General features: G+C 38.4%; 1 protein-coding gene across 2 annotated transcripts in view; it reads left to right on the forward strand.

Moving 5' to 3' along the window:
- The first annotated feature begins 2,771 nt into the window (after positions 1-2,771).
- LOC143880214 (uncharacterized) overlaps positions 2,772-20,380 on the forward strand; it is a 37,329-nt gene continuing 19,720 nt past the window's right edge. Inside the window, exon 1 of one of the 2 annotated variants that reach the window (XM_077383027.1) lies at positions 2,772-3,407. In XM_077383027.1, coding sequence (XP_077239142.1) covers positions 3,156-3,407 — 252 coding nt within the window. In that variant the 5' untranslated portion in view covers positions 2,772-3,155. The remainder of the gene's footprint in view (positions 3,408-20,380) is intronic. The other variant, XM_077383025.1, reaches the window with a different exon arrangement.

Raw genomic sequence — 20,380 nt, forward strand, 5'->3', positions numbered from 1 at the left:
ATCAAACACATGATATATAAGATTATGGGCCCTACTACGTAAACACATAAGGGGGAAAGATATGTCCGCCCCCTTTTTTACTTGGAACAAACCCTTTAATGTAAAGGAGTAATGGGCTTCTCGCCCTATGCTCCCCCTCCCCCCCGCTCCCCCCTCCGAGCAAATTCCTGGCTCCGTCCCTGACTAGATCCATCTTCTTTGTGTGCATCTTGTTGCGAAACACGGTTGCTAGCCATTGTTTACGGTCCTGAGTTTTTTTCAAAATGCTTCTCTTATAGCACACGACCCAAAACTAGATTTAGATGTTGTATAATCTAGTGGCTCTGACACTACTTGATCCAAAATTGTGTTTGGATGCAAGGTATGATCTAGTGGCTCTAATACCATTTGATCTGGTATATATTGGATGGACTAGATTTCCCCAATGCTTTCTTCTCAAAAAAAAAAAAAAAAATCCCCAAAGCTTTCGGCCAAAACTCAGTGTCTTTGTCTTATCGCTAGAAGCTGAATTTAGACCTGGCTGTAAATAAATTACGTTCGATTTGTCAAAAATATAGACCTTCAGCTAAAACGACAAGAAACAACAAGCAAATTCCTTTCGTATTCTGAAAAGTGGTTTGAGATTTTGTTTGATTTTTGAAACTCAACCAAATATACAAGTTTTTTCTTGGAGCATACTTTAAGCTATCAAATAAAGAAATAAACGATAAGAGCATATGTAAACTTGTGAAAACACAAACAAAAGTATATGTATGAGCTTTTCTTTTTGGAAGGTGAATCTTCATTCCTTTGCTCTTCCTTTTGCTTACAGCAAACCCAAGCAAAATACCAACAGGCAATGTGAACTAATGCCCATTTTACATATTCAAGAGAAGAAGAAAAAGGTCTAATACTAACATACCAATTTAATATGGACTTCTATTTGAGGGGTTTCCCAAAGTGGAGAACTCATTGGATCACCCAACCAGCTTCAAGATAATTTTTGTCTGTCTTTCTGTGGCTATACTCCATGTTGCCAGCCAATGAGGATAACTTTCACCAGCTTCGAAAGCTCCTTCATAACTTGAACCATTAGAGTTCTAATCTCCATTGCCAAGACACGCCACCACATCCTCTGGCACAATAGGCATATAAGCCGCAACACGTGAAACACCATGTGAAACACCGATACCGAGCCCACTCTTAGCCACGGTCCACCTGGATCACAGCCTTGTGTCTGCACATGTTCTTTCCCAGCCATGGCCTCGTGTCTATTGTCTCTATCCTGCCATAGCCTTGCGCCCACCATCTCTTGCCCACCTCTCTATTTCATAGTATATTGAAATATGCCCATGGTCCCCCCCACCCAATCCAAATGATTTGATAGGATGATCCATACTGTCCATAAGATGGAACACAGAATAAATAGGCTGTTCCCCAAAAATCATTTCCATAGGATGATCCCAGCCCTCCGATCTGTAGAGGAACTTCATACTATGAAAACCACTATAGATCGGAGGGCTATGATTATCCTATGAAAATGATTTTTGGGGAACAGCCTATTTATGCTGTGTTGCATCTTATGGACGGTTTGGATCATCCCATGATGTGGTCGGTACAATACTTTTTGAAAATTAAGGGACTATAAGGGCTTACACCATATAAAATCCCCTCATTACAGTGTCCCGTTCGCAATTTCACCATCGTATTGGGGAACCCCCGCATGGGAAAGAATCCTCGGAAATCTCTCAAAAATCTATCATTTCTGAGAAATGCGGCGAAAATCTCGGTCTATTGTCGTGGAGAAATTCAACTTGCGAATTCTTGCATTTTATTGGCTGAGTCCTGCTCGTCATTTCGCCCTCTTTAAACAGAAGATTTGTTTAAGTGGCGAAAGGGATTCTCCCACGCGAAACACGAGCAAATGCTATCAATGATTCATTTAATTAAAGAAGGGTAGTTTGGTCATTATCTTTACCGGTACTTGTTTAGCCGGTATACGAAGGGGATAGGCATTTGATATAGACAGTTTTTTACCATGGGAAAAATTGCCAACCCTCTTAAGAAAGGGAGAACGTGGGGGTTATCAAGTCTCCTAAAGGGGGTTATCAACCCTCTTTAACAACTTTTCAAAATTGTATCCCCCGTTGGCAATTCTCATATTTTGATGTCACCCATTGGCAATTTTTCCAATACCATGGTCCATTGTCCATTGTCCATTGTCCGTGAGAGGTAAAAAAGGGTAAGAGGTGACACATTTGATATTGACATCCATTTTACTACGAAAGGTCCAAAGAGAGTGACGTTTAAATACCGTCACGCAAGAGAATTGAAATAGAGGACGAATTGCGATAAATTCGTACCTATCTTCAACAGCGCGGAATTGATATATTCGGCCATTTTTCTTCCTTAGGCCACCTCCTTGTATTGTGAAAGCGTAGTCATAAACATGGTTTAAAATTTCGGTTTCGGTACCGGTTTCAGATCCCACCGAAATCCGGTGAAACCAAATAAAAGACTATTTTATTTGATATAAAATTTTGGTCGAAATTTCAGTAAAATATTAATTTAATTTAAAAAGAGAACAGATTTTCGAGTTAAATTTCGGGGGAAAACGAAATTTCGACCGAAATTCCGAAATTTCGGCCGAAATAAAATACCATTTCGGGTATGCTGATTTCGGTGTCGGTCTCCACTGAAATCCGTAATTTCGGATTTCAATAGTAGAGGGGGCTGGCCAGGAAAGAAAAGGGGGCGAATATATCACTTTCCCATCAAACATAGTCTTACTGCGTTTCAAGTTTCAACAGATTCAGAGAGAGAGATTGATTTTGGGGTTTCTCTGCAAAGGGTTTGCAAAAGAAAGAAAATAAAAACTAATCTCTAAAACAGAACCTCCGATCGAATACATCCAAACACCTTCTCCACCTTTATTTCATCCCATTTTCCCAGGATATTCCATTTTCTTCTTTTATCGTTTCTCAATCAATTCCATAAATTTCCCAAATCAAAACTAACTCATGATCTCCTTCCACCCACATGACCTTTTGTCCTAAATCCACCGATTCCACGAATTCCCAATGGTTTATTCGGCCTGTGGAATCGTTGGGTTTTCGTGCCTTTGAGGATTTTCTTTATCTTTTCGCTCGAGTTCAAAATTTATAGGGTTTGATTGCATGGGCAGTCTTCAGGTTTGGCCTCCACAGGCTAATGGTATCTTGGTTGAAGAGATCCCTTCTCCTTCGCGCTCTTTGTCATCTTCTTCTAATCCCAACCCATTGTCGATTGGGGTCGAAATATGGCAAATAGCCGAGCAAAAAACCCGCGAGATTATATCTCAGATTCAGCCTACAGTTGTCTCTGAGCAGAGGAGGAAGGCTGTTGTTGATTATGTTCAGAGACTGATTAGAAGTTTCCTTGGCAGCGAGGTGACGATTTTTTTAATTCTTTTTTGTGTTTCTTGGTGTTTTCTTTGATGGGTATTTGATAATTTTGTAGAATTTAGTGCTTTATTTTTTCGTTTTCTTTGTTCTTTCGCGCGTTTCGTGAATTTTTCTTTGATGGGTTTTTGATAATTTTGTAGAATTTAGTATTTTATCTTGTCAATTTCTTTTGGGTGGTCTCATGATCATCTGAGTTTGTTACCATTTCATTATGATGCATGTCTTTACTTCAATTATTCTGTAAGTATTAGTGTTAATTAATGTTTTGACTGTTTGTTTTTGAGATGTTTGATTATTGCCTGGGGAGGCATCTATTTGCTTCTTCAAGTTTTATAATTTTTTCAGAGATTGTATTTTGATTTTATGATATGGAAATAAATTATTATCGCACAATGCTTACAAATGTACTTCTTTGCTTGTTGAAAAGTTTAAGAGCAGGTGTCTGAACTGATTTAAAGTTGCTATTTTGTTTAACATCCACTGTTTACTAGTCGGTTCATTAAATTATTCTTTGTATTTTGTATTTTTAATGTTTTATATCCATTTGATACCAAGAAGAATATAACTGGATTTGAGCCTCTTGCTAGACGGTAAAGGCATTGCTCATGCATGACAACAGTCCATATTGAATCATACTGTTGTCAGATTTACTGTTTAGTTTATATTAAATCTCGTAGATTTGTTTAGTGGTTAAATATCCAATCTTTGTCTGCGTTAAAGCATGTGGATAAGTATGCATCGAACGTGTGGCATTGCTACTTCTTTCCCAACTATAATGGAAACTTGCATTCCAGTTACGGCCCTGTTCGTTTAAGATTATAATAACCGATGGTGAGCCCCAAACCGATTATTGGAGTCAAAATTAATGTAATTTGAGTTCAATAATCAGTTTGGTGGCTCCCCATTGGTTGTCATAATCTCAAACGAACAGGGCCAATATGTTGGTATTTGAATGGCAATGCATAATCCTAAAATGAATCAGTATGTGCTTATGAGGTTGAAATCCAAAGATGGCTAGCTGTGCGGTAGTTGCTAAGTTTTCATCATAACATCATGTCTGACATCCCTCTAGAAGAAGATTGGTTTTGCAATTACAAGAAGTTTGGTTTTCAATGGCTATATTTTTACTTTGCTGTATGTATGGAAGAAAAGTGTGTACTATCACATCAACACAGGAAGTTGCTAGAATTTGGTGTCAAAAGTTACGTCAGAAAAGCATTAGTTGAAGATGGAAGAGCGATTCTCATTGATGCCTGATGTTTGGTTAATTTTTCAATTGGTAAAGTGTATAAGGATTAGGTTTATTTGCATCCTCAAAAAAAAAAAGTGTATAAGGATTAGGTTTGTTTGTTGTCAGCAGACTCGATATCATTCCCGTGGACACGTTTTAAATATTACTTGGCCGACCTTGACTCTATGCTCTTTATATCGTCCATCAAGCAAAGTTAGAGACCTGTGCCTTTTTAAATGGATGGAAGTAGATCACTTTAGTCCCATGAAGGAAGTTATTTAGTCTTAAACTAAAGAAGATGACCCTTGTTTATTGATCATTGGACAATTTGTTGTGGAAATTCGAGAGGATTGATTCATGCTATCATGGTAAAGATGGTAACCTGAGGTGGATCTTTCCCAGAAAATCTACCTTAAAAAGTTCGCTCTATTTTCCATTTTTTAAAATTCACTCTCTTGCAACAATTTGAAGATGTTATAGTAGAGTAGTTTCCAAAGGAAGATGATATTTTCACCCCCCTGCAGTACTTGCACCCCCCCCTTATAACGTGATTTGACATAAAGTTGCCCACTTTTCACGTCAAATCAGGTTATAAGGGGGGTGTGCAAGTACTGCAGGGGGGGTGAAAATATCATCACCCTTTCCAAATGATATATTGTTTAAGACCAATACACTTGCAGTTTGGTTTTGTTATGTGTGTCAATGGGGATGGAAACTGATATATCTTTCGTTCTGTTTCATTCTAGTTTTGGTGGAAATTTAAAACCATACTAGCAAGGCGTTCTATTATTTTAATGAATGAAATGATCCAATGCACTTACACATGAAACATGCGGTTGGTGATCAAGACCATTGATATGGTGGGCCATCATGGGGCAACCAAATGGTTTCAGCTCCCTTGTTGAACGGATATCCCATATGCAAGATTGAGGAATGCAAATATGGTGGGCCATCATGGGGCAACCAAATGGTTTCAGCTCCCTTGTTGAACGGATATCCCATATGCAAAAAAAGATTGAGGCATGCAAAAAAATCAATGGCTTGGACCTTGGAGACATCTTAAAATGCAATCTTTTTCATCGCCCTTAATCATGGGTGTAAAATCATCTGATGGTGTGTAATCAAGATTCATAGACTCGATCATTGAACATGTGCTGGTTGTTTCAAATCAGAGAAATCTGTTTTACTTAAGGAAAATGATGATTGTTTCAAAGGGGTCTTTTCTGACCGGGGATGTTTTTGATTTTGTAGACTTGCGTATTATAAAATCTCAGAAATTCAACTTGATTCGGCTTAGAAGCTATCCAAGTCGACTTGTCTTGGGCAAGTCTCTCAAGCAGATTTAATGCATAGGAAGTTATTAGGACGCCTTTATATGCATATTTCCTTCTTTCCATAAAGTTTACTTATCAAGCCGCTTAATGACTTGACTATTCTGTTGGGTTAAGTAGACTCGTCTAAGTTTCAAGTTGACTTGTTGAGTTTACGTGCATAGAAGTAGCTTAGAATAGGAACTAGAGTTGGATTGAACCTCAACCTAGAGGACCAAAGGCTTTATATTAATTTTTCGAGATTTATTTTGCATTTTCATTGTGAATTTAGATTTTAGCCTGTGGTTGATGTAGGACCGTGAAGAGAAATTGAGGAAAGGGGAGAAAAATAGACAAAAGGGGATAGAATTAGAAGAATAGGGGAAGAAGAGACGAAAATAACCTGAAGAAGAGACGAAATTAGGGAGAAGAAGAAGAAGAATAGAGGAGAAAGAGGAGAAGAAGACTTGAGGGAGAAGAAGAGAGGAAATTAGAGGGGAGAATCTCAATTCATTCAATTAATCATCAAAGTTACAAAATAAGCTTTAAAGAGGCCTATATATAGGCAAATAAACAACCTAAAAGATAGAAACCTACTAAAATAAGAATTCCTAAAAATAACATGGAAAATAAAATCCTAGAAACTAATAACATGGAAATAAATATACTAGAAACTAAATAATACGGAAATAAATCCTAATAGCTGCATCAGTGGTGCTTGTTGCTGTTAAAAGCAGGGAGCTCTGTGTAGTTCTTTTCTTTGTTTTTTTGGTTATCTTGTGGGGATTGCTAGATTTTTTTATTATTTTGATTTGAACATTTTTTGCATCATGTATCATAAAGTCATGATTTACAATCCTTCAAACACAATAAAGATGCATATATGGTGCTACTTGAAATTTTTTGGGCATCCCTTTTTTGATCATTGAGTTGTACATTGTTGTAAATGCAGTCTAGTTATCATGTTAAGGAGATGTCTTCTTGCATACACTTCCTGAAATATTGTTAAGCGGATTCAGAGGGCTTGGGGGCATACAAGTTTGGCACAATGCCCTAGCCAAAGAGATTGCAAACCATAGCATCGGAATCGATAAATGCTTCAGGATTGCACTAGAATAGTATTTCTCCAAAGAAGCGATCCCGAAATTGAAAGTATGTAGAAACAAAAGGTTTGACATTATTTAACAAAAAATCAAGGCTCACAGGTTGTGCGGCTGCTATAGTTGGAAGTTATTGCAAACCATAGCATAGACACCAATACATACTTCAGTATTGTACTAGAATAGTATTTCTCCAAAGAAGCGATCCCAAATTTGAATTTATGTAGAAACAAAAGGTTTGGGATTATTTACAAAAAATCAACGCTCACAGGTTCTTATTGCTCCAGTGTTCTACTTATGCTATCATGTTACTCTTGTTTTGGAGTCTTATGCTTGTTGCCTACTTGGAAGCTTCAAGTCCTACAGTAAGACAAAACTATAGTAAGCTTCAAGTCCTATAGTATATATATATATATATAAAAACGGTAGGATGACCTATCTCAGTCACTGGGGTGGAGATCCCAAGCAGTTGTGTTAGTGTGTAAAAGGAGTTTACACAGAGAATCAGATCATTATTTGCAAAACACCTAGTTGATATCACTTTCCTTTTGGGGGTTATTCTGTCTGTAGGATATAATTATTCCATGTACCCAAGTGGTCAATATTAACTGACGCTTATGCCCACGGCCCAATCGACCCCCGGGAGGAGTATGCGCCTCTAAAAGATCTTTCATACTGATCCTTATGGGCCTGGTATGTAGCTTTGAGGTTACCAATTAGTGATGCCCAATTAGAGGCTATAAATGGGCAAATTTGTTTTTTTAATCCCGGAAAGGAGTGCGGCCTTGAGGCGGACCTCAAAATGTATACCTGATATGGAACAAACAAGAGGATGGCAGGCCCCTAGCCTCTGGGAAGAAAAAGGGATGCAGCCCTACACATGAAAGAAACAAATGCGAAAGCCCCTACAGACTCTTAGGCTTTGAGCGAAGATTGAGGAATCCAATTGCATCACATCTGGTGTCCCCTCTAGCTTGGGGAGGCATGTCCGACCACAATTTGTATAAGGAATTTACTTTTGTCGAGCATCCTGTATTTTCAAGAGCTTCCGTCACCGTGTTGCCCTCGCTTGATGTAAAGTAATTGGGGACTGCATAGCTAAATGGGGTTGGATTTCGGGCCAAAGATACTTTATGGACCATGGTATGTTCCCTTTGCCTTCAATGAACTCCGTTAATACCTTGCTATCATGTAAATACCATGCTATCAGCTTCAACAATAATGTTCTTTATTCTAAGAGTATTGCAGAATTTGAGACCATCAAGAAGAGATCTAGCTTTTGCGGCCATATTTGTACTTTTGTTGTAATAGAGGGAGTAAGCCATGATGATTTTTGCAGATTCATCCCTTATTACTCCTTCGCTTGATTCTCCTCTTGGAGGGCGCTTCTACCAAATCCGACTGTCTTTGATACATTTTGGGGTTCGGGTGAAGATGCCCCAACTGTACCATTGATAGCTTTTCTAGCATATTGTCTTCTTTGGATGGCTTATAATTTTGGCTGAAGTGGAGGATCAAGGTTACCAGGATCGCCCTCCCACTGTCTGACCCGTGATCGGGGCTCGCCTACCCCAAACGTGGGTCGTTTTCAACCCGGATAGCCAAAAATGGCGACCCGCATGAAAGGTAGAGATGCATAGAGAGAGGGAAGAAGGAGGAAAGAGAACAAAAAAATAATTCTCCTTCTCAGCTTTAATCTAATCATACCTCATTGGAGGCATAAAAAAGAAGAAAGTGAGAAGAAGTAAAGAAGACTAACATGAAACAAATGTTATTCCAACAAAAACTTCTAACGAAGATCGCCAATCGAAATACAATCCATGTGCATTAGTGTAAAACCTCCTTCCCTGCTTCCTTACTTTTGCAGAGAGATGGGGGCTTGTAAAATGCAGCCACTTAAGAACCCTAAACAAAAAATCTAACCACAATCCTACTGATATTGGCACTACAAGCTTTAACCTCTTTTTTAAACATCTGTCAAATGTTATTACTTTTCCCAAAAACTGATATTGGCACAAGTTTTAAACTCTTTTTTAAATAGCTGTCAAATGTGATTTACCTTTCCCAAAACATGTTAACAGCCGCCAGTTGATATGCTTGACCGTCATATTTAAGATAAGGCCTAACAATGCTTTAGCGTCTCCCCTGTTAACTGACTAGCCTATGTTTTCCTCTTTGCTGCTGTTAAAGTATAAAAGATAAATAACGCCTTTCTCCAACATCTTAAGCTTTTGGGGTAGTCGGTAAGTTTCTAATATAGTATCAGAGCCAAAGGTCTCGAGTTCAAACCTCCAGGATAGCAAAAAAAACCACATGAGATGGTTGGCCCAAGGTGGGACCACATGTGCCACGTGTTTGCCAAGTGGGCCACATGTGAGGGGGAGTGTTGAAGTATAAAAGATTAAATAACGCCTTTCTCCAACAGCTTAAGCTTTTGGAGAAGTTGGTAAGTTAAAACTGCTTGGCCGGTCCATGAAATTAGATTGCACCTTGTCGATTGAGGGGTGAGATGTCTTACTTCCCTGACATTGGAGAATTATCCTTCAACAACCAAATGGTCCTCCCTTTCGTCGTGGTTGTTTCTGCGACAGGCATACTTGGAGGCTAGTTGAATATGGGCTGGATTTTAGTCTTTCAGCTGAATATGGTGTTTTGGAAGAGCTTCCAACTGAAGCACTTTATTTTGTTGGGAAGCATTCCCTAAACAATTTTTGCCCATGGGACATCTTGGCTTCTGTTCCCGATTTGCTGCTAATCCGTGTGGTAGTGAGTTGACTAGTTGATGAGGGGCACCAAAGAAGTTCATCCTGGTGATGGTTAAGGTGGTGCACGGTCCCAGGATAGATAGCCAATCAGCTGATAAGAAGTTGGATACGTAGGTGAAATTCTAAGATCCTGAAGGCAGCATGTGTTTTCAGCTTGGTCGATTAGCTGGCTATCACTGATCCATAGGTATGTCTAGAATCCTATATTTCCGTCTCCCACCTCGCATCTTGGAGTTTGGGCCAAAACAAAGACGCTACTTTGCAAATACTACGAATCTCCTAGTGAGTGTGTGAAGGGTTCCAAGTGCTCTTATGCGCACGACAATGACGCGTTAAGACGCACCAAGTCTGGACGAGGGAAGGTATGAAAACATACAATATATGTGTGGCGGTTGATATCCACACTACCATATTTTGATGAGTAAAAACAAAGTTGTGAATAAAAGTATATGTCTTCTCCATAAATACCAATTGTGTAATTGATCATTTCAATTATTTATTTTATTTGGAGAAATTTGTAGCAACAGATAGAGAAGAGTACGCTCGATGACGAAAACAAGAAGATTTTCGTAGGTGGTCTCCCACCTGGTGTTGACTCAGGTAAGACATACTCTTCTAGTTAAAACTTTTCAGTTATGGTTGAAAAGCAATTTCCTGATTTTGATCCTAACCTTCACGAAAGCTCACAAACCTTTTAGTTTTTATTCTTATTCAAGATTCCTTAGGGGATATCTATCTTCGAGGGGCTATTCGGACAGGTAGAGGAATCCAAGGAAGCAGGAATCTCTACTCAGAATGGGGAATCGCGATTCCCCGAAATTCGATTCGGAAACGGGAATCTTCTCGATTCCCCAATTTTTCACGTTTCCCACGATTCAGAAACGGGAATATTCTCGATTCGCCAATTTTTTGGAATCCCGTTTCGGAAACGTGGGAAACACGATTACCACTCTTTGGGAAATGCGATTCCCACTCTGTGGGAAACACATGTCTTACTCTATGGGAAGCGTGTTTCTTATATACCCTCATTGTCTCTTGCTAGTCCTCTTCTCTTCTTGGTGGTCCTTTCCTTTTCTCTTCCTCTTCTTAGTATTTACATGTAAAGTCATTTTAAGTACTTAAGATTTACATGTAAATAAGGGAATACCCCCCATTTCAATCTATTAAAAATAGTTTCAAACCCAAATTTAAAAGGATAAAAAGTCAACTTTCCAGTTCTAGTAAAAAATTCGAAAAAACGGGTCGGGTCAAAATATTAACTTCTAAACGATGGGTTATTTTTTCAATTTTAAAAATTCATTAATTCTCATTTCCAAACATTATTTAATTCTCAAAAGTCCGGTGAAAAAAATCTCATAATTTGGTTTCTAAATTTTTTTCATCTTGTCAATGCACTGGTCAACAGACTGGTCAACACATGCATTTAAGCTAATAGTGATTTTCCTTTACATAAATGTTGGATCTTTTAATAAAGAGTGTTTTTTTAATATTTGGTTCTTATAATTATTTCTTATAATTTTTTTGTAATTTTTTATTTTTTAAATATTTTTAATTATTTAACTATTAAAAAAATTCTCCTACCCTTCGCGCTTCCCACCTTCCTGAGAGTCTTCGCTTCCCGCTCTGGCAACCTTGGAAGAATCTAAGGTAATCATACGCGAAATCCGCATGTCTCGAAGGTTCAGCTACATTACTTTCAAACTCTCGAAATTCAAGCATGCTACGTTACTGCCGGAGACTGGAATTTCGAGATCAAAAGATTCGTCCCAAAAGTATTACCAGTCGAGTTCAACAAACCACCACGACCTCGACAACAACAAGAGCAACATGAGCAGCCGTTGAAGAACGGGAAAGATGCAGATGATGGTAAACCCGAACTGTTGTCGTTGGTGGATAGTATAGTCGCCGGCCACTACAAAACCGGTCCTCCCGATATTCCCCGGGTTATTAAACACGAGTCACAAAAATAATTTCTATAACAAATTACGCGGACTTACATGCTTTAATCAGTAATAATGTAATAAACATATGATGCCACAAATACCAACAAGTTGCAGGGCATCAAAATCTGCCAGCTATGAAGGAAGCACCTCTAGCGTGCTCAACATCGAAGGGAACAACAGCGGCAAGTGCCTCAATGATTGTAATTTATCATTTCAATTATTTATTGTACTCGGAGAAATTTGTACCAACAGATAGAGAGTGTGCCCGATGACAAAAACAGGAATAAGAACTTTGTCTGAAACTGCATAACAACTCTTCTTGTTTATAAATTGACTAGGGATTTTTTTGGTAGTTGGTTAGGAAGCCCATTATCCTTTGCAGACTTTTTGCAGCTGTTGGAGAAAATGAGAATATCACTCACGAACACGCAATTAGTGATGATAATACAACCCCTTTGTTTATGGAAGTAAAAACAAAGTTGTGCTTAAGGGTATAGGTCTTCTCCATAAAAGCCAATTGTGTAATTGATCATTTCAATTATTTATTTTACTCGGAGAAATTTGTACCACCAGATATAGAGTGTGCCCGATGGTGAAAACAGGAATATTTAGATTCTTCAATGATGTGAGTCAGGGACAACAGAACTTTGTCTGGAACTGCATAACAACTCTTCTTGTTTATAAATTGACTAGGGATATTTTTTGGTAGTTGTTTAGGAAGCCCATTATCCTTTGTAGACTTTTTGCAGCTGTTGGAGAAAATGACAATATCACTCATGAACATGCAATTACTGATGATAATACAACCCCTTTGTTTATGGAAATAGACAGTCTTTCTTGAGATAAACAGATTCGTAAGATCATGGTTTTAAATTTCCACATAAAATAACTCAAAACGGTTGAAATATTTCCGTTTCCATCCCCACCGAAACGAAATCTCAATGGATTTGTAAACGACAAAAAAATTAAAAAATGTTCCGATTTACAGTGTATAAAGTTGTTTTTTCTCAAAGCAAAATATCCTGCCATAATTTGTTGTAAATCATAAAAACCCTTACAATAAGATAAACATGTTTTTCCTTCTTCTCCATGGACTCTAAAAGTTTGGAGTTTTTTTTTCTTTAAAACATGTTTTTTGATTTGTTTTTTTACCAAGGTTGCCAGAGCGGGAATCGAAAGCGGGAATCAAAAGCAGGAATTGAAGGCTCCCGGAATGGTTGGAAGCGAAAATCGTGAAGTCGCCGGAGAGTTGACGGAGAGTCACTTTTGATTTGCCGGGGAGTCGCAGGGAATTGTTGGGGAGTTGAGAATTGCTAAGGAATCTCCGGGGAATCGCCGGAAATTGCGTTTCTCGTAACATTAAACCACGGCTCCCAAAAGTGGGAATCACATTTCCAGGGAATCATAAACCGCGATTCCCAAAAGTGAGAATCGGGTTTCCTGCGAATCCGAACCAGGATTCCTAGTTTTTGGGGATTCGAGAAGATTCCCATTTCGGATTCACGAACACTCCCAGGGAAGAATCCTGCTTCCTTGTGTTTTTACCAAGGCCAATTTTTCAGTTTGGAACTTTTCCATATTTTACTAAGCCCTTGGTTTTTTGACCTTTGATTTGTTGCATTTATAGATAAATTTTCATTCAGATGTAAAGGGTGCAAATAATACTGCTAATACCAAATGCAAACATAGGAAATCATTTTAGATTTTTTATCTTTGTCGGCATGCTTTGTGGGGCCATCCTAATTGAATCGAAGGTGGACCAACTTTTCATTTCAATGTGAAGATTTATGAGAATTTCAAATTTCAATACCTAAGCATCATACAAATGATGAGTCTCTGACTAAGTACAAAGAGGGAAAATGTTTTTTTAAGCCCTTTTACTTTCATTTAATTTCGTTAATGTAGAGAATGATATTTGATATGCAGCATCATTAGCATCATTGGACGGCACAACAAAGTAACCATATCTTATGCATGGGATGTCAGATTGGTACGGGATCAATACCACCTCGTAACTCTATGTGGTATTGACATAGAGTTGGGGTCCTTGGAGGGATGATGGATCATTATACTTTCTTATACTTCATTACATTGTACTTCTTTATTGACTTTGTTGTTCCAGACATGTGTGACAATGCATGTCACTAGGTGTTCGATGTTATTAAGCCAAGATGGATGACTGTTGCTTATGTGATGATTTCTAAGTATGTATTTGTGCTTATTCTAATATTTTCCTAAGTTTCATCTTAAAATATCATTATTTGCAGATCTTTCTAGATGTTTCCTTGATTTTGCAAGGTTTCCACCGAAATTTCCAACCAAAAATGAAATGTTTCCGTTTTCGTGCCGACCATAACGTAACCGAAACCGAAACCGAAATTTAAAACCTTGGGTAAGACCTTTGCTAAGTTCTTCGACAAGAATGAACAAACAAGGCTGGAGCGGATCCCCATCCCTATGTCTTAACCCTTCGTTGATTACATCTGAGAACCAACATGACTGGATGGGGTAATCTCTTAGGCTCTGTTTGGATGCTTAAGCATTCTTCAGGGAAGTAAAGTCTATGGAAGGGGGACGGATTTTGGATGTCATGTAAACCTTGCGAAAACCATGAGCTTTATTCTGTTTGGATACAAGTTAACCAGGAGAGGGAGTGATAGAGAGAGAAAAAGTTAGAGAGAGAGGGAGAGGGAGAGGAGTACCATTCAAAAAAAAGAAAAAGAGAAGGAGAGGGAGAGGAGTACCATTCAAAAAAAAAGAAAAAGAGAAGGAGAGGAGGATTACCTATGAAATCTTGTCTTTTCGGGATATTTCGTATGGAAAAAGAGGTGAATTCATGTCACCAAACATGTAATTATTACATTACACCATTTTTTTGTCTTGTAATCTCTAAGGATTTGAGTGCTACTTTGGCAAACAAACACACCGAGTAATACAAAAAGTGCATTTTTTTGCTTAGGGATTGCTTGAGGATCCCTTGCAATTGGCATCCAAACAGAGCCTTAGGTAGATTTGGCCTCGCCCGGGTGTCGCCGCAAGGCTCATGGGCCTATTCATCAGCTGGCCAGTAGTCCCTTGGAGGAAAAAAGGTAAAATATTGTGGAATGTAGCTCTCTTGGCTACCATTTGGGTTCTTTGGAAAGAAAGGAACGCCAGGGTACTCAATGGGCCCCATTTCCTTTACGTTAAAGTAGTTGCTCTTATCATCCATTAGGTGAAGTTGCTCCCTAGTTTCATATTTGTCTCGTCCTATGATTTATGGTTTGGGTGGAAGGAGGTGTGCTCAAGTGTTGAGTTGAAACCCTAGGTCTCCCTACGCTAGGATTCATGAAGCTTAACTTTGACGGTTCAAGTCTAGGGACTCTCATTAGGTTGCACACTTGGCTCGTGGAGAATGTGGATACCCAAATTGGGGGACAATATTCAATGTGGGCCCCAGATCTCAGCAGTGTTTTGTTAAAGGGGTTTTATCAAATGTTTTTGTCCATCTATATACACTATATATGTCTTTTGTAAATGAGATTTACCAATGGTTTTGGGGTTCCAATTAATGATGGGACCATGATAGTTTCGTGAACCAGGCGTGAATAGTGACTTTTATTCCACACCCAAGTGGTTCATGTTAGAATATTGGATGGTGGAATTTAGTCTTGTAATTTTGCAGGAAGGGGTATCCTTGTCAATTTCCAACTTAGGGACATAATTAGAATTATGCTCGTGGAATTAATTCTATTGCGAAGGTCGTACTTTTTACCAACAAGCTAGCTAAGTTGTAGGAAATCATAGGAAATTGAAATGGATTTGATATCTAAAAACTCCTTCCTAAAGTTAGAAACTCTAGAAGATCCCACTCTAAACTTGCTACTTTGGAATTCTTGACCTTTATATATACAACGGGGCCAACCCCACAAAAATACATAGAGGCCACCAACCCTAATTATCGCGGAGCATCTCTTGGAGAAGGAGAAAGCTCAAGTGCAAGGAGTGGATTTAAGCAGGCCGTGCCCTTTGTGCTGCTAAATAGTAATCCTTTCCTTCTTGTTTATTCTTTTGTTACGACTCCTGAAATTGATGTTAAGATTTGGATTAAGTAATTTAAAATAGCTTTAAAATTTCCAACCGAAGGGAGAAATAAAAATCTTTCATTCTTTCACATATATTTTTCATCTTTGTTGGTGTGGCGTGCGGCTGCGGGGGGGGGGGGGGGGGGGGGGGGGGGGGCATCAGGGGACATTTTGGTTGTGTGGTTTAAAGCACAATGGGTGCTAGAAAATGAGATGATTGGAGAATTTTTGGTATCAGGCTTTTTTCGTAACGTAATTGACAACGCCAGAGGACCTTCTGAACCGTTTATTGCTTGAGTAGTGCTCATCTTAGGGGCATAGTTTGGATTGGCTTGGACCTAATGTTTTAAATTTCGGTTTCGGCCACCACCGAAACGTTTCAGTTTCGGACCAAAATTTTGGCCGAAATCATGTAAAAATATGAATATGATTTCGTTTATTTTTTTTAATTTCGGTGTCAATTTCAGCGATTTCGGTTGAAATTTTGGCTATTTTAGTGGAAATTTCGTAAATTTCGGTGGAAATTATAACATTTCAGTGTACATTTTTAAAATTTTGTAAAAAAAGTCGAGAAATGAAATTTCAACCAAAATTTCGGCGACATTTCAGAATTTCGGTGAAATTTCTGTAAAATTTCGGCGAAATCTTGTAAAGAAATGACTTCATGTGAATTTTGTTTCGGTTTGTGCCGAAACCGAAATATTTCGGCAGAAACGAAACGTTTCGGCCGAAATTTAAAACCATGCTTGGACCTTATTCGTAGTCGATGGTAGCATAGTTTTAAATTTATGCCGAAATCCGAAATTTCGGTTGAAATGTTTCGTTTTCGGCCAAGTCCGAAACAAAATTTACAGTAAATCAGAATATTACAAGATTTCGGCAATTTTTTGGTTAAAATTTCGAAATATACCCTTTTTACAAAATTTCCACGGAAATTTATGAAATTTCGGTGGAAATTTTATAAAAAACCGAAGTTTTATCATTTTACATGATTTCGGCTTCAGCCACTGAAACCGACATTTTAAACCTTGGATGGTAGAACCCATGGCCATGGTTTTTTGTTGGGGATTTTAACGTGACTCAATCTATTCACAAGAGAATTGGGAGAACAAGATTAACTGCAAGTACGGCACAATTTTCTGATTTTGTGGGTACACATGCTTCGATCAATTTGCCTTGGCAGGAGGTCGGTCATGGCCCAATCGTCATTCGATGAGCATAGTTGACAGGTTTATGATCTACCCACTTTGGAGTAATGCATTCTTTGGTGCAAAGCAGTTGGCCCGTTTGAAACCAACTTCTGATCTTTGCTTGATCCTTTCTGTTTTGAGTTGGCGTGGTTGAAGGAACCAAATATGGTAGCGGGACTGTGAATGGTGGAAGAGGAAAATCCTAGTGAATCAATGAGTTTAAAAATGATGTAGAAACTTCGAATCATTAAGGAGAAAACTTAAGGGCTGGTAAAAGAATCATCAAGGACAGATGGGACAGAAGAAACTTGAGTTTTTGAGTCTGATAAAGAACTTGGAAAGAAGATTGTCCTTTTAGTGACGTGGAGACCTGCGTAAGAATGAAAGGATGAGGTGTACAACAAACTAATTATCCAAGAAGAGATAAAGTGGAGGCAACAGGCTTGGACTAAATGGTTGGAGGGTGATAACAACTCTACCTATTTTCGTGGCATAGGTTGTGCTAGGAGGTCCAACCGTATTTTGAGCTTGGTTATTGATGCACTTGATGTGATGACCCTTTGACCATCTCGGATGAGATTGTGAGGTTCTACCGTGCTTTGTGTAAAACAAAGGGAAGGGAGGTCCTGAAGCCGGAGGGCATTGAGTTTGACAAAATAATCGACAATGGACATAACTTGGTGGTTTAGTTCTCCAGGGAGGAGGTGAGCACTGCCATATTTGCTATGCATAGGTATTGTGTGGCTGGCCTATATGGATTCTGCATGGGTTTCTATTATTTATGTTGGGTGGTAATTAAGGAGGAGTAGATGGTTGTGTTTGAGGAGCTGTATATGGGAGCTGATCTGGCCGAGTGTTCGGGCTTCTTTTATTGCCGCCTTCCCAATGAGAGATGGGACACTTGTATGATAGCTTGGTTTGGAGTGTCAAAGTGCCAACTGAAAGGTTGAGGATGGTCTTTGGTAAGGCCATTTGTAAGCCGCAATGCTCATTCACCCATGGAAGGCAAATTCATAATGGTGCTCTCATCGCCAATGTGTACATATACAAGGAATAGATCCATGATTTTAAATTTCCAGAAAAACCAACACGAAACAACCGGAATGTTTCCATTTCCCTCCCCACCAAAACCAATACCAAAATTGAAACGCATACTGAAACCAAAATCATAAGCGTATCATTGGTATACTATGTCAGTGTTGCATATTTATATTTATATGTGTTCGCAACAAATTTCACATGCATGAAAAAAGAGAATCACACATAAAATAAATTGGGATCAAATTTCCCTCTTGTGAGAAGAGGTTTTATTAATTTAGGTAGGGATCGTACACTTCCGGCTATATTGGCTGTCAATTACATTTCTTGAAGAAAGAAAATACCTCTGATTATCCATCAAGAGGTTCCTTAGCTAAATACAATTTTTAATTAATTATCATCCAGAAAGATTTGATTTTTTATTAACAGATCTTTTCGGAGGAAATTTCATCGCCCAAACTTTCTTCATTTTTCTTTTGGGGAAGCGTCATCTTTATCGTTTTTCTGCCTTTAGAAAGTCCCTGGAAGAGACTTTAAAGGGAGTCTTTATCATTTTCTTCTTTCTTTTGGGGCAACCGTCGTCTTTTTCTTCAGTGGAAAACCACTGTCTTTTGTCATCTTTCTCCCTTTTAGAAAGTCCGTAGGAGGGACTCCAAAGGGAGTTCTTTTCATCTTTATCCCTTGGAAAGCCCTGGAAGAGACTTTAAAGGGAGTTTTCATCGTCTTTCTCTGTTTAGAAAGTCCCTGGAAGAGACTTTAAAGAGAGAAAGGTCTTCATCATCTTTCTCCGTTTAGAAGTCCCTGAAAGAGACTCTAAAGAGAGAAGGGTCTTTATCATCCTTCTCCGTTTAGAAGTCCCTGTAAGAGACTTTAAAGAGAGAACATCTTCTTTCTCCGTTTAGAAGTCCCTGGAAGAGACTCTAAAGAGAGAAAGATCTTCTTCCCTGAAGGAAACCTGCAAAAAGAAAGAGAGAAGACGGAAAAAGAAACGGTTAGCCCTAAATCTTTTCTCACCTTTCTCTCTTTTCCTTCTGTTTCTCCTTTCGCGTAGCTTTTTCTCCCTCAAAGATCCGATCCCCTTTGCGTAGCTTTTGTTTCGCCAAGATTGGATCCGGATCCTTTTCAAAGGATCTTTCCTCCTATTTATAGAGGTTCCCTAGAGTGGTTGACAATTGCCACCTCACCCCTTATCTTTCATTTCACGATCTCCACTTTCTCTTTTTCGGATTCGCTCTGAATGCCACCTCACCCATATCTTTGGATTCCACGATTTCAACTTTCCTCTTTTATGGGAAGTTACGTAACCTCTTTTTAAAGTGGGTGGTTCTCGTGAAAGTTTAAACTTTAGTGGATTTAGGCATTTTCTCCTTTTCACTAAATTGTTTATTTTTTTATTTTTTGTGTATATCCCTTTATTTTAGGAATAGCATAACGTAACGTGTAACCACTCTTTTCTTTTTTATCTTCTTTTTTAATAAGGGATTTTACTATTATGCCTTTTTTTTAAAATTTCGGGTCCAACAATATGAATTGAATGTGAAATGTGATATATTTATCATGTATGCATATTTATATGAATTATATGTGAAATGTGGTATGTAGGTAGTATGTACTGAAATATCAGACATGGACGACAACATGTCACTTGGTGTTTGATTTTGTTAAACCATTATGGATGGTTGTATCACTTATGGTTTCTAAGTGTGTATTTGTGTTTATTCTAGCATCTCCTAAAGTTTCATCTTAAAATTCTATCATTTGAGCATGTTTCCATGCGTTTCCATGATTTTACAGGATTTTCACCGAAATTTCCTACTGAACCGAAACACTTCCATTTCTATGACGACCAAAGCTGTAATTTAAAACCTTGATGTGATCTGATCAAGGGGATCATATGCAAGATTGACATCTATTGGACATGTTCAATGAGTGTAGTGAGCATCTCAATTCTCCTCTTAGACCGTAACAAAATGTTGGATCAAATCTGTTCAAGCTCATTGTCCGCCAAATAAAATCTGTTGGGGACTGGGTCCCACCCAATTCTTTGGATTGTCCTCAACAAGGTTTTGTTATAGCTGAATATTGTTATGAAGCGAAGGAATAATAAACTTATGACAAGATAGAATATGACAAGAATAGGTGATCATGGCATCACCTATGGAGATGAAGGAGAAAGCTTAGTTATGTGCCAAGCTATGTTCCGTGAAATGGAAGGTGTGCAACTTGATTATCAACAGTGGATGTTGCTTGATTTTCTTTTTCTATTAGAAAGAACTGTCGGGTTGAAGTTTTTTGTGATGATCTGGATCTATAACTT

Source organism: Tasmannia lanceolata, unplaced genomic scaffold (genome assembly GCF_043159265.1).
Source record: "Tasmannia lanceolata isolate RefF3 unplaced genomic scaffold, GAP_Taslan_0.1 ptg000006l, whole genome shotgun sequence".
NCBI lineage: Eukaryota > Viridiplantae > Streptophyta > Magnoliopsida > Canellales > Winteraceae > Tasmannia > Tasmannia lanceolata.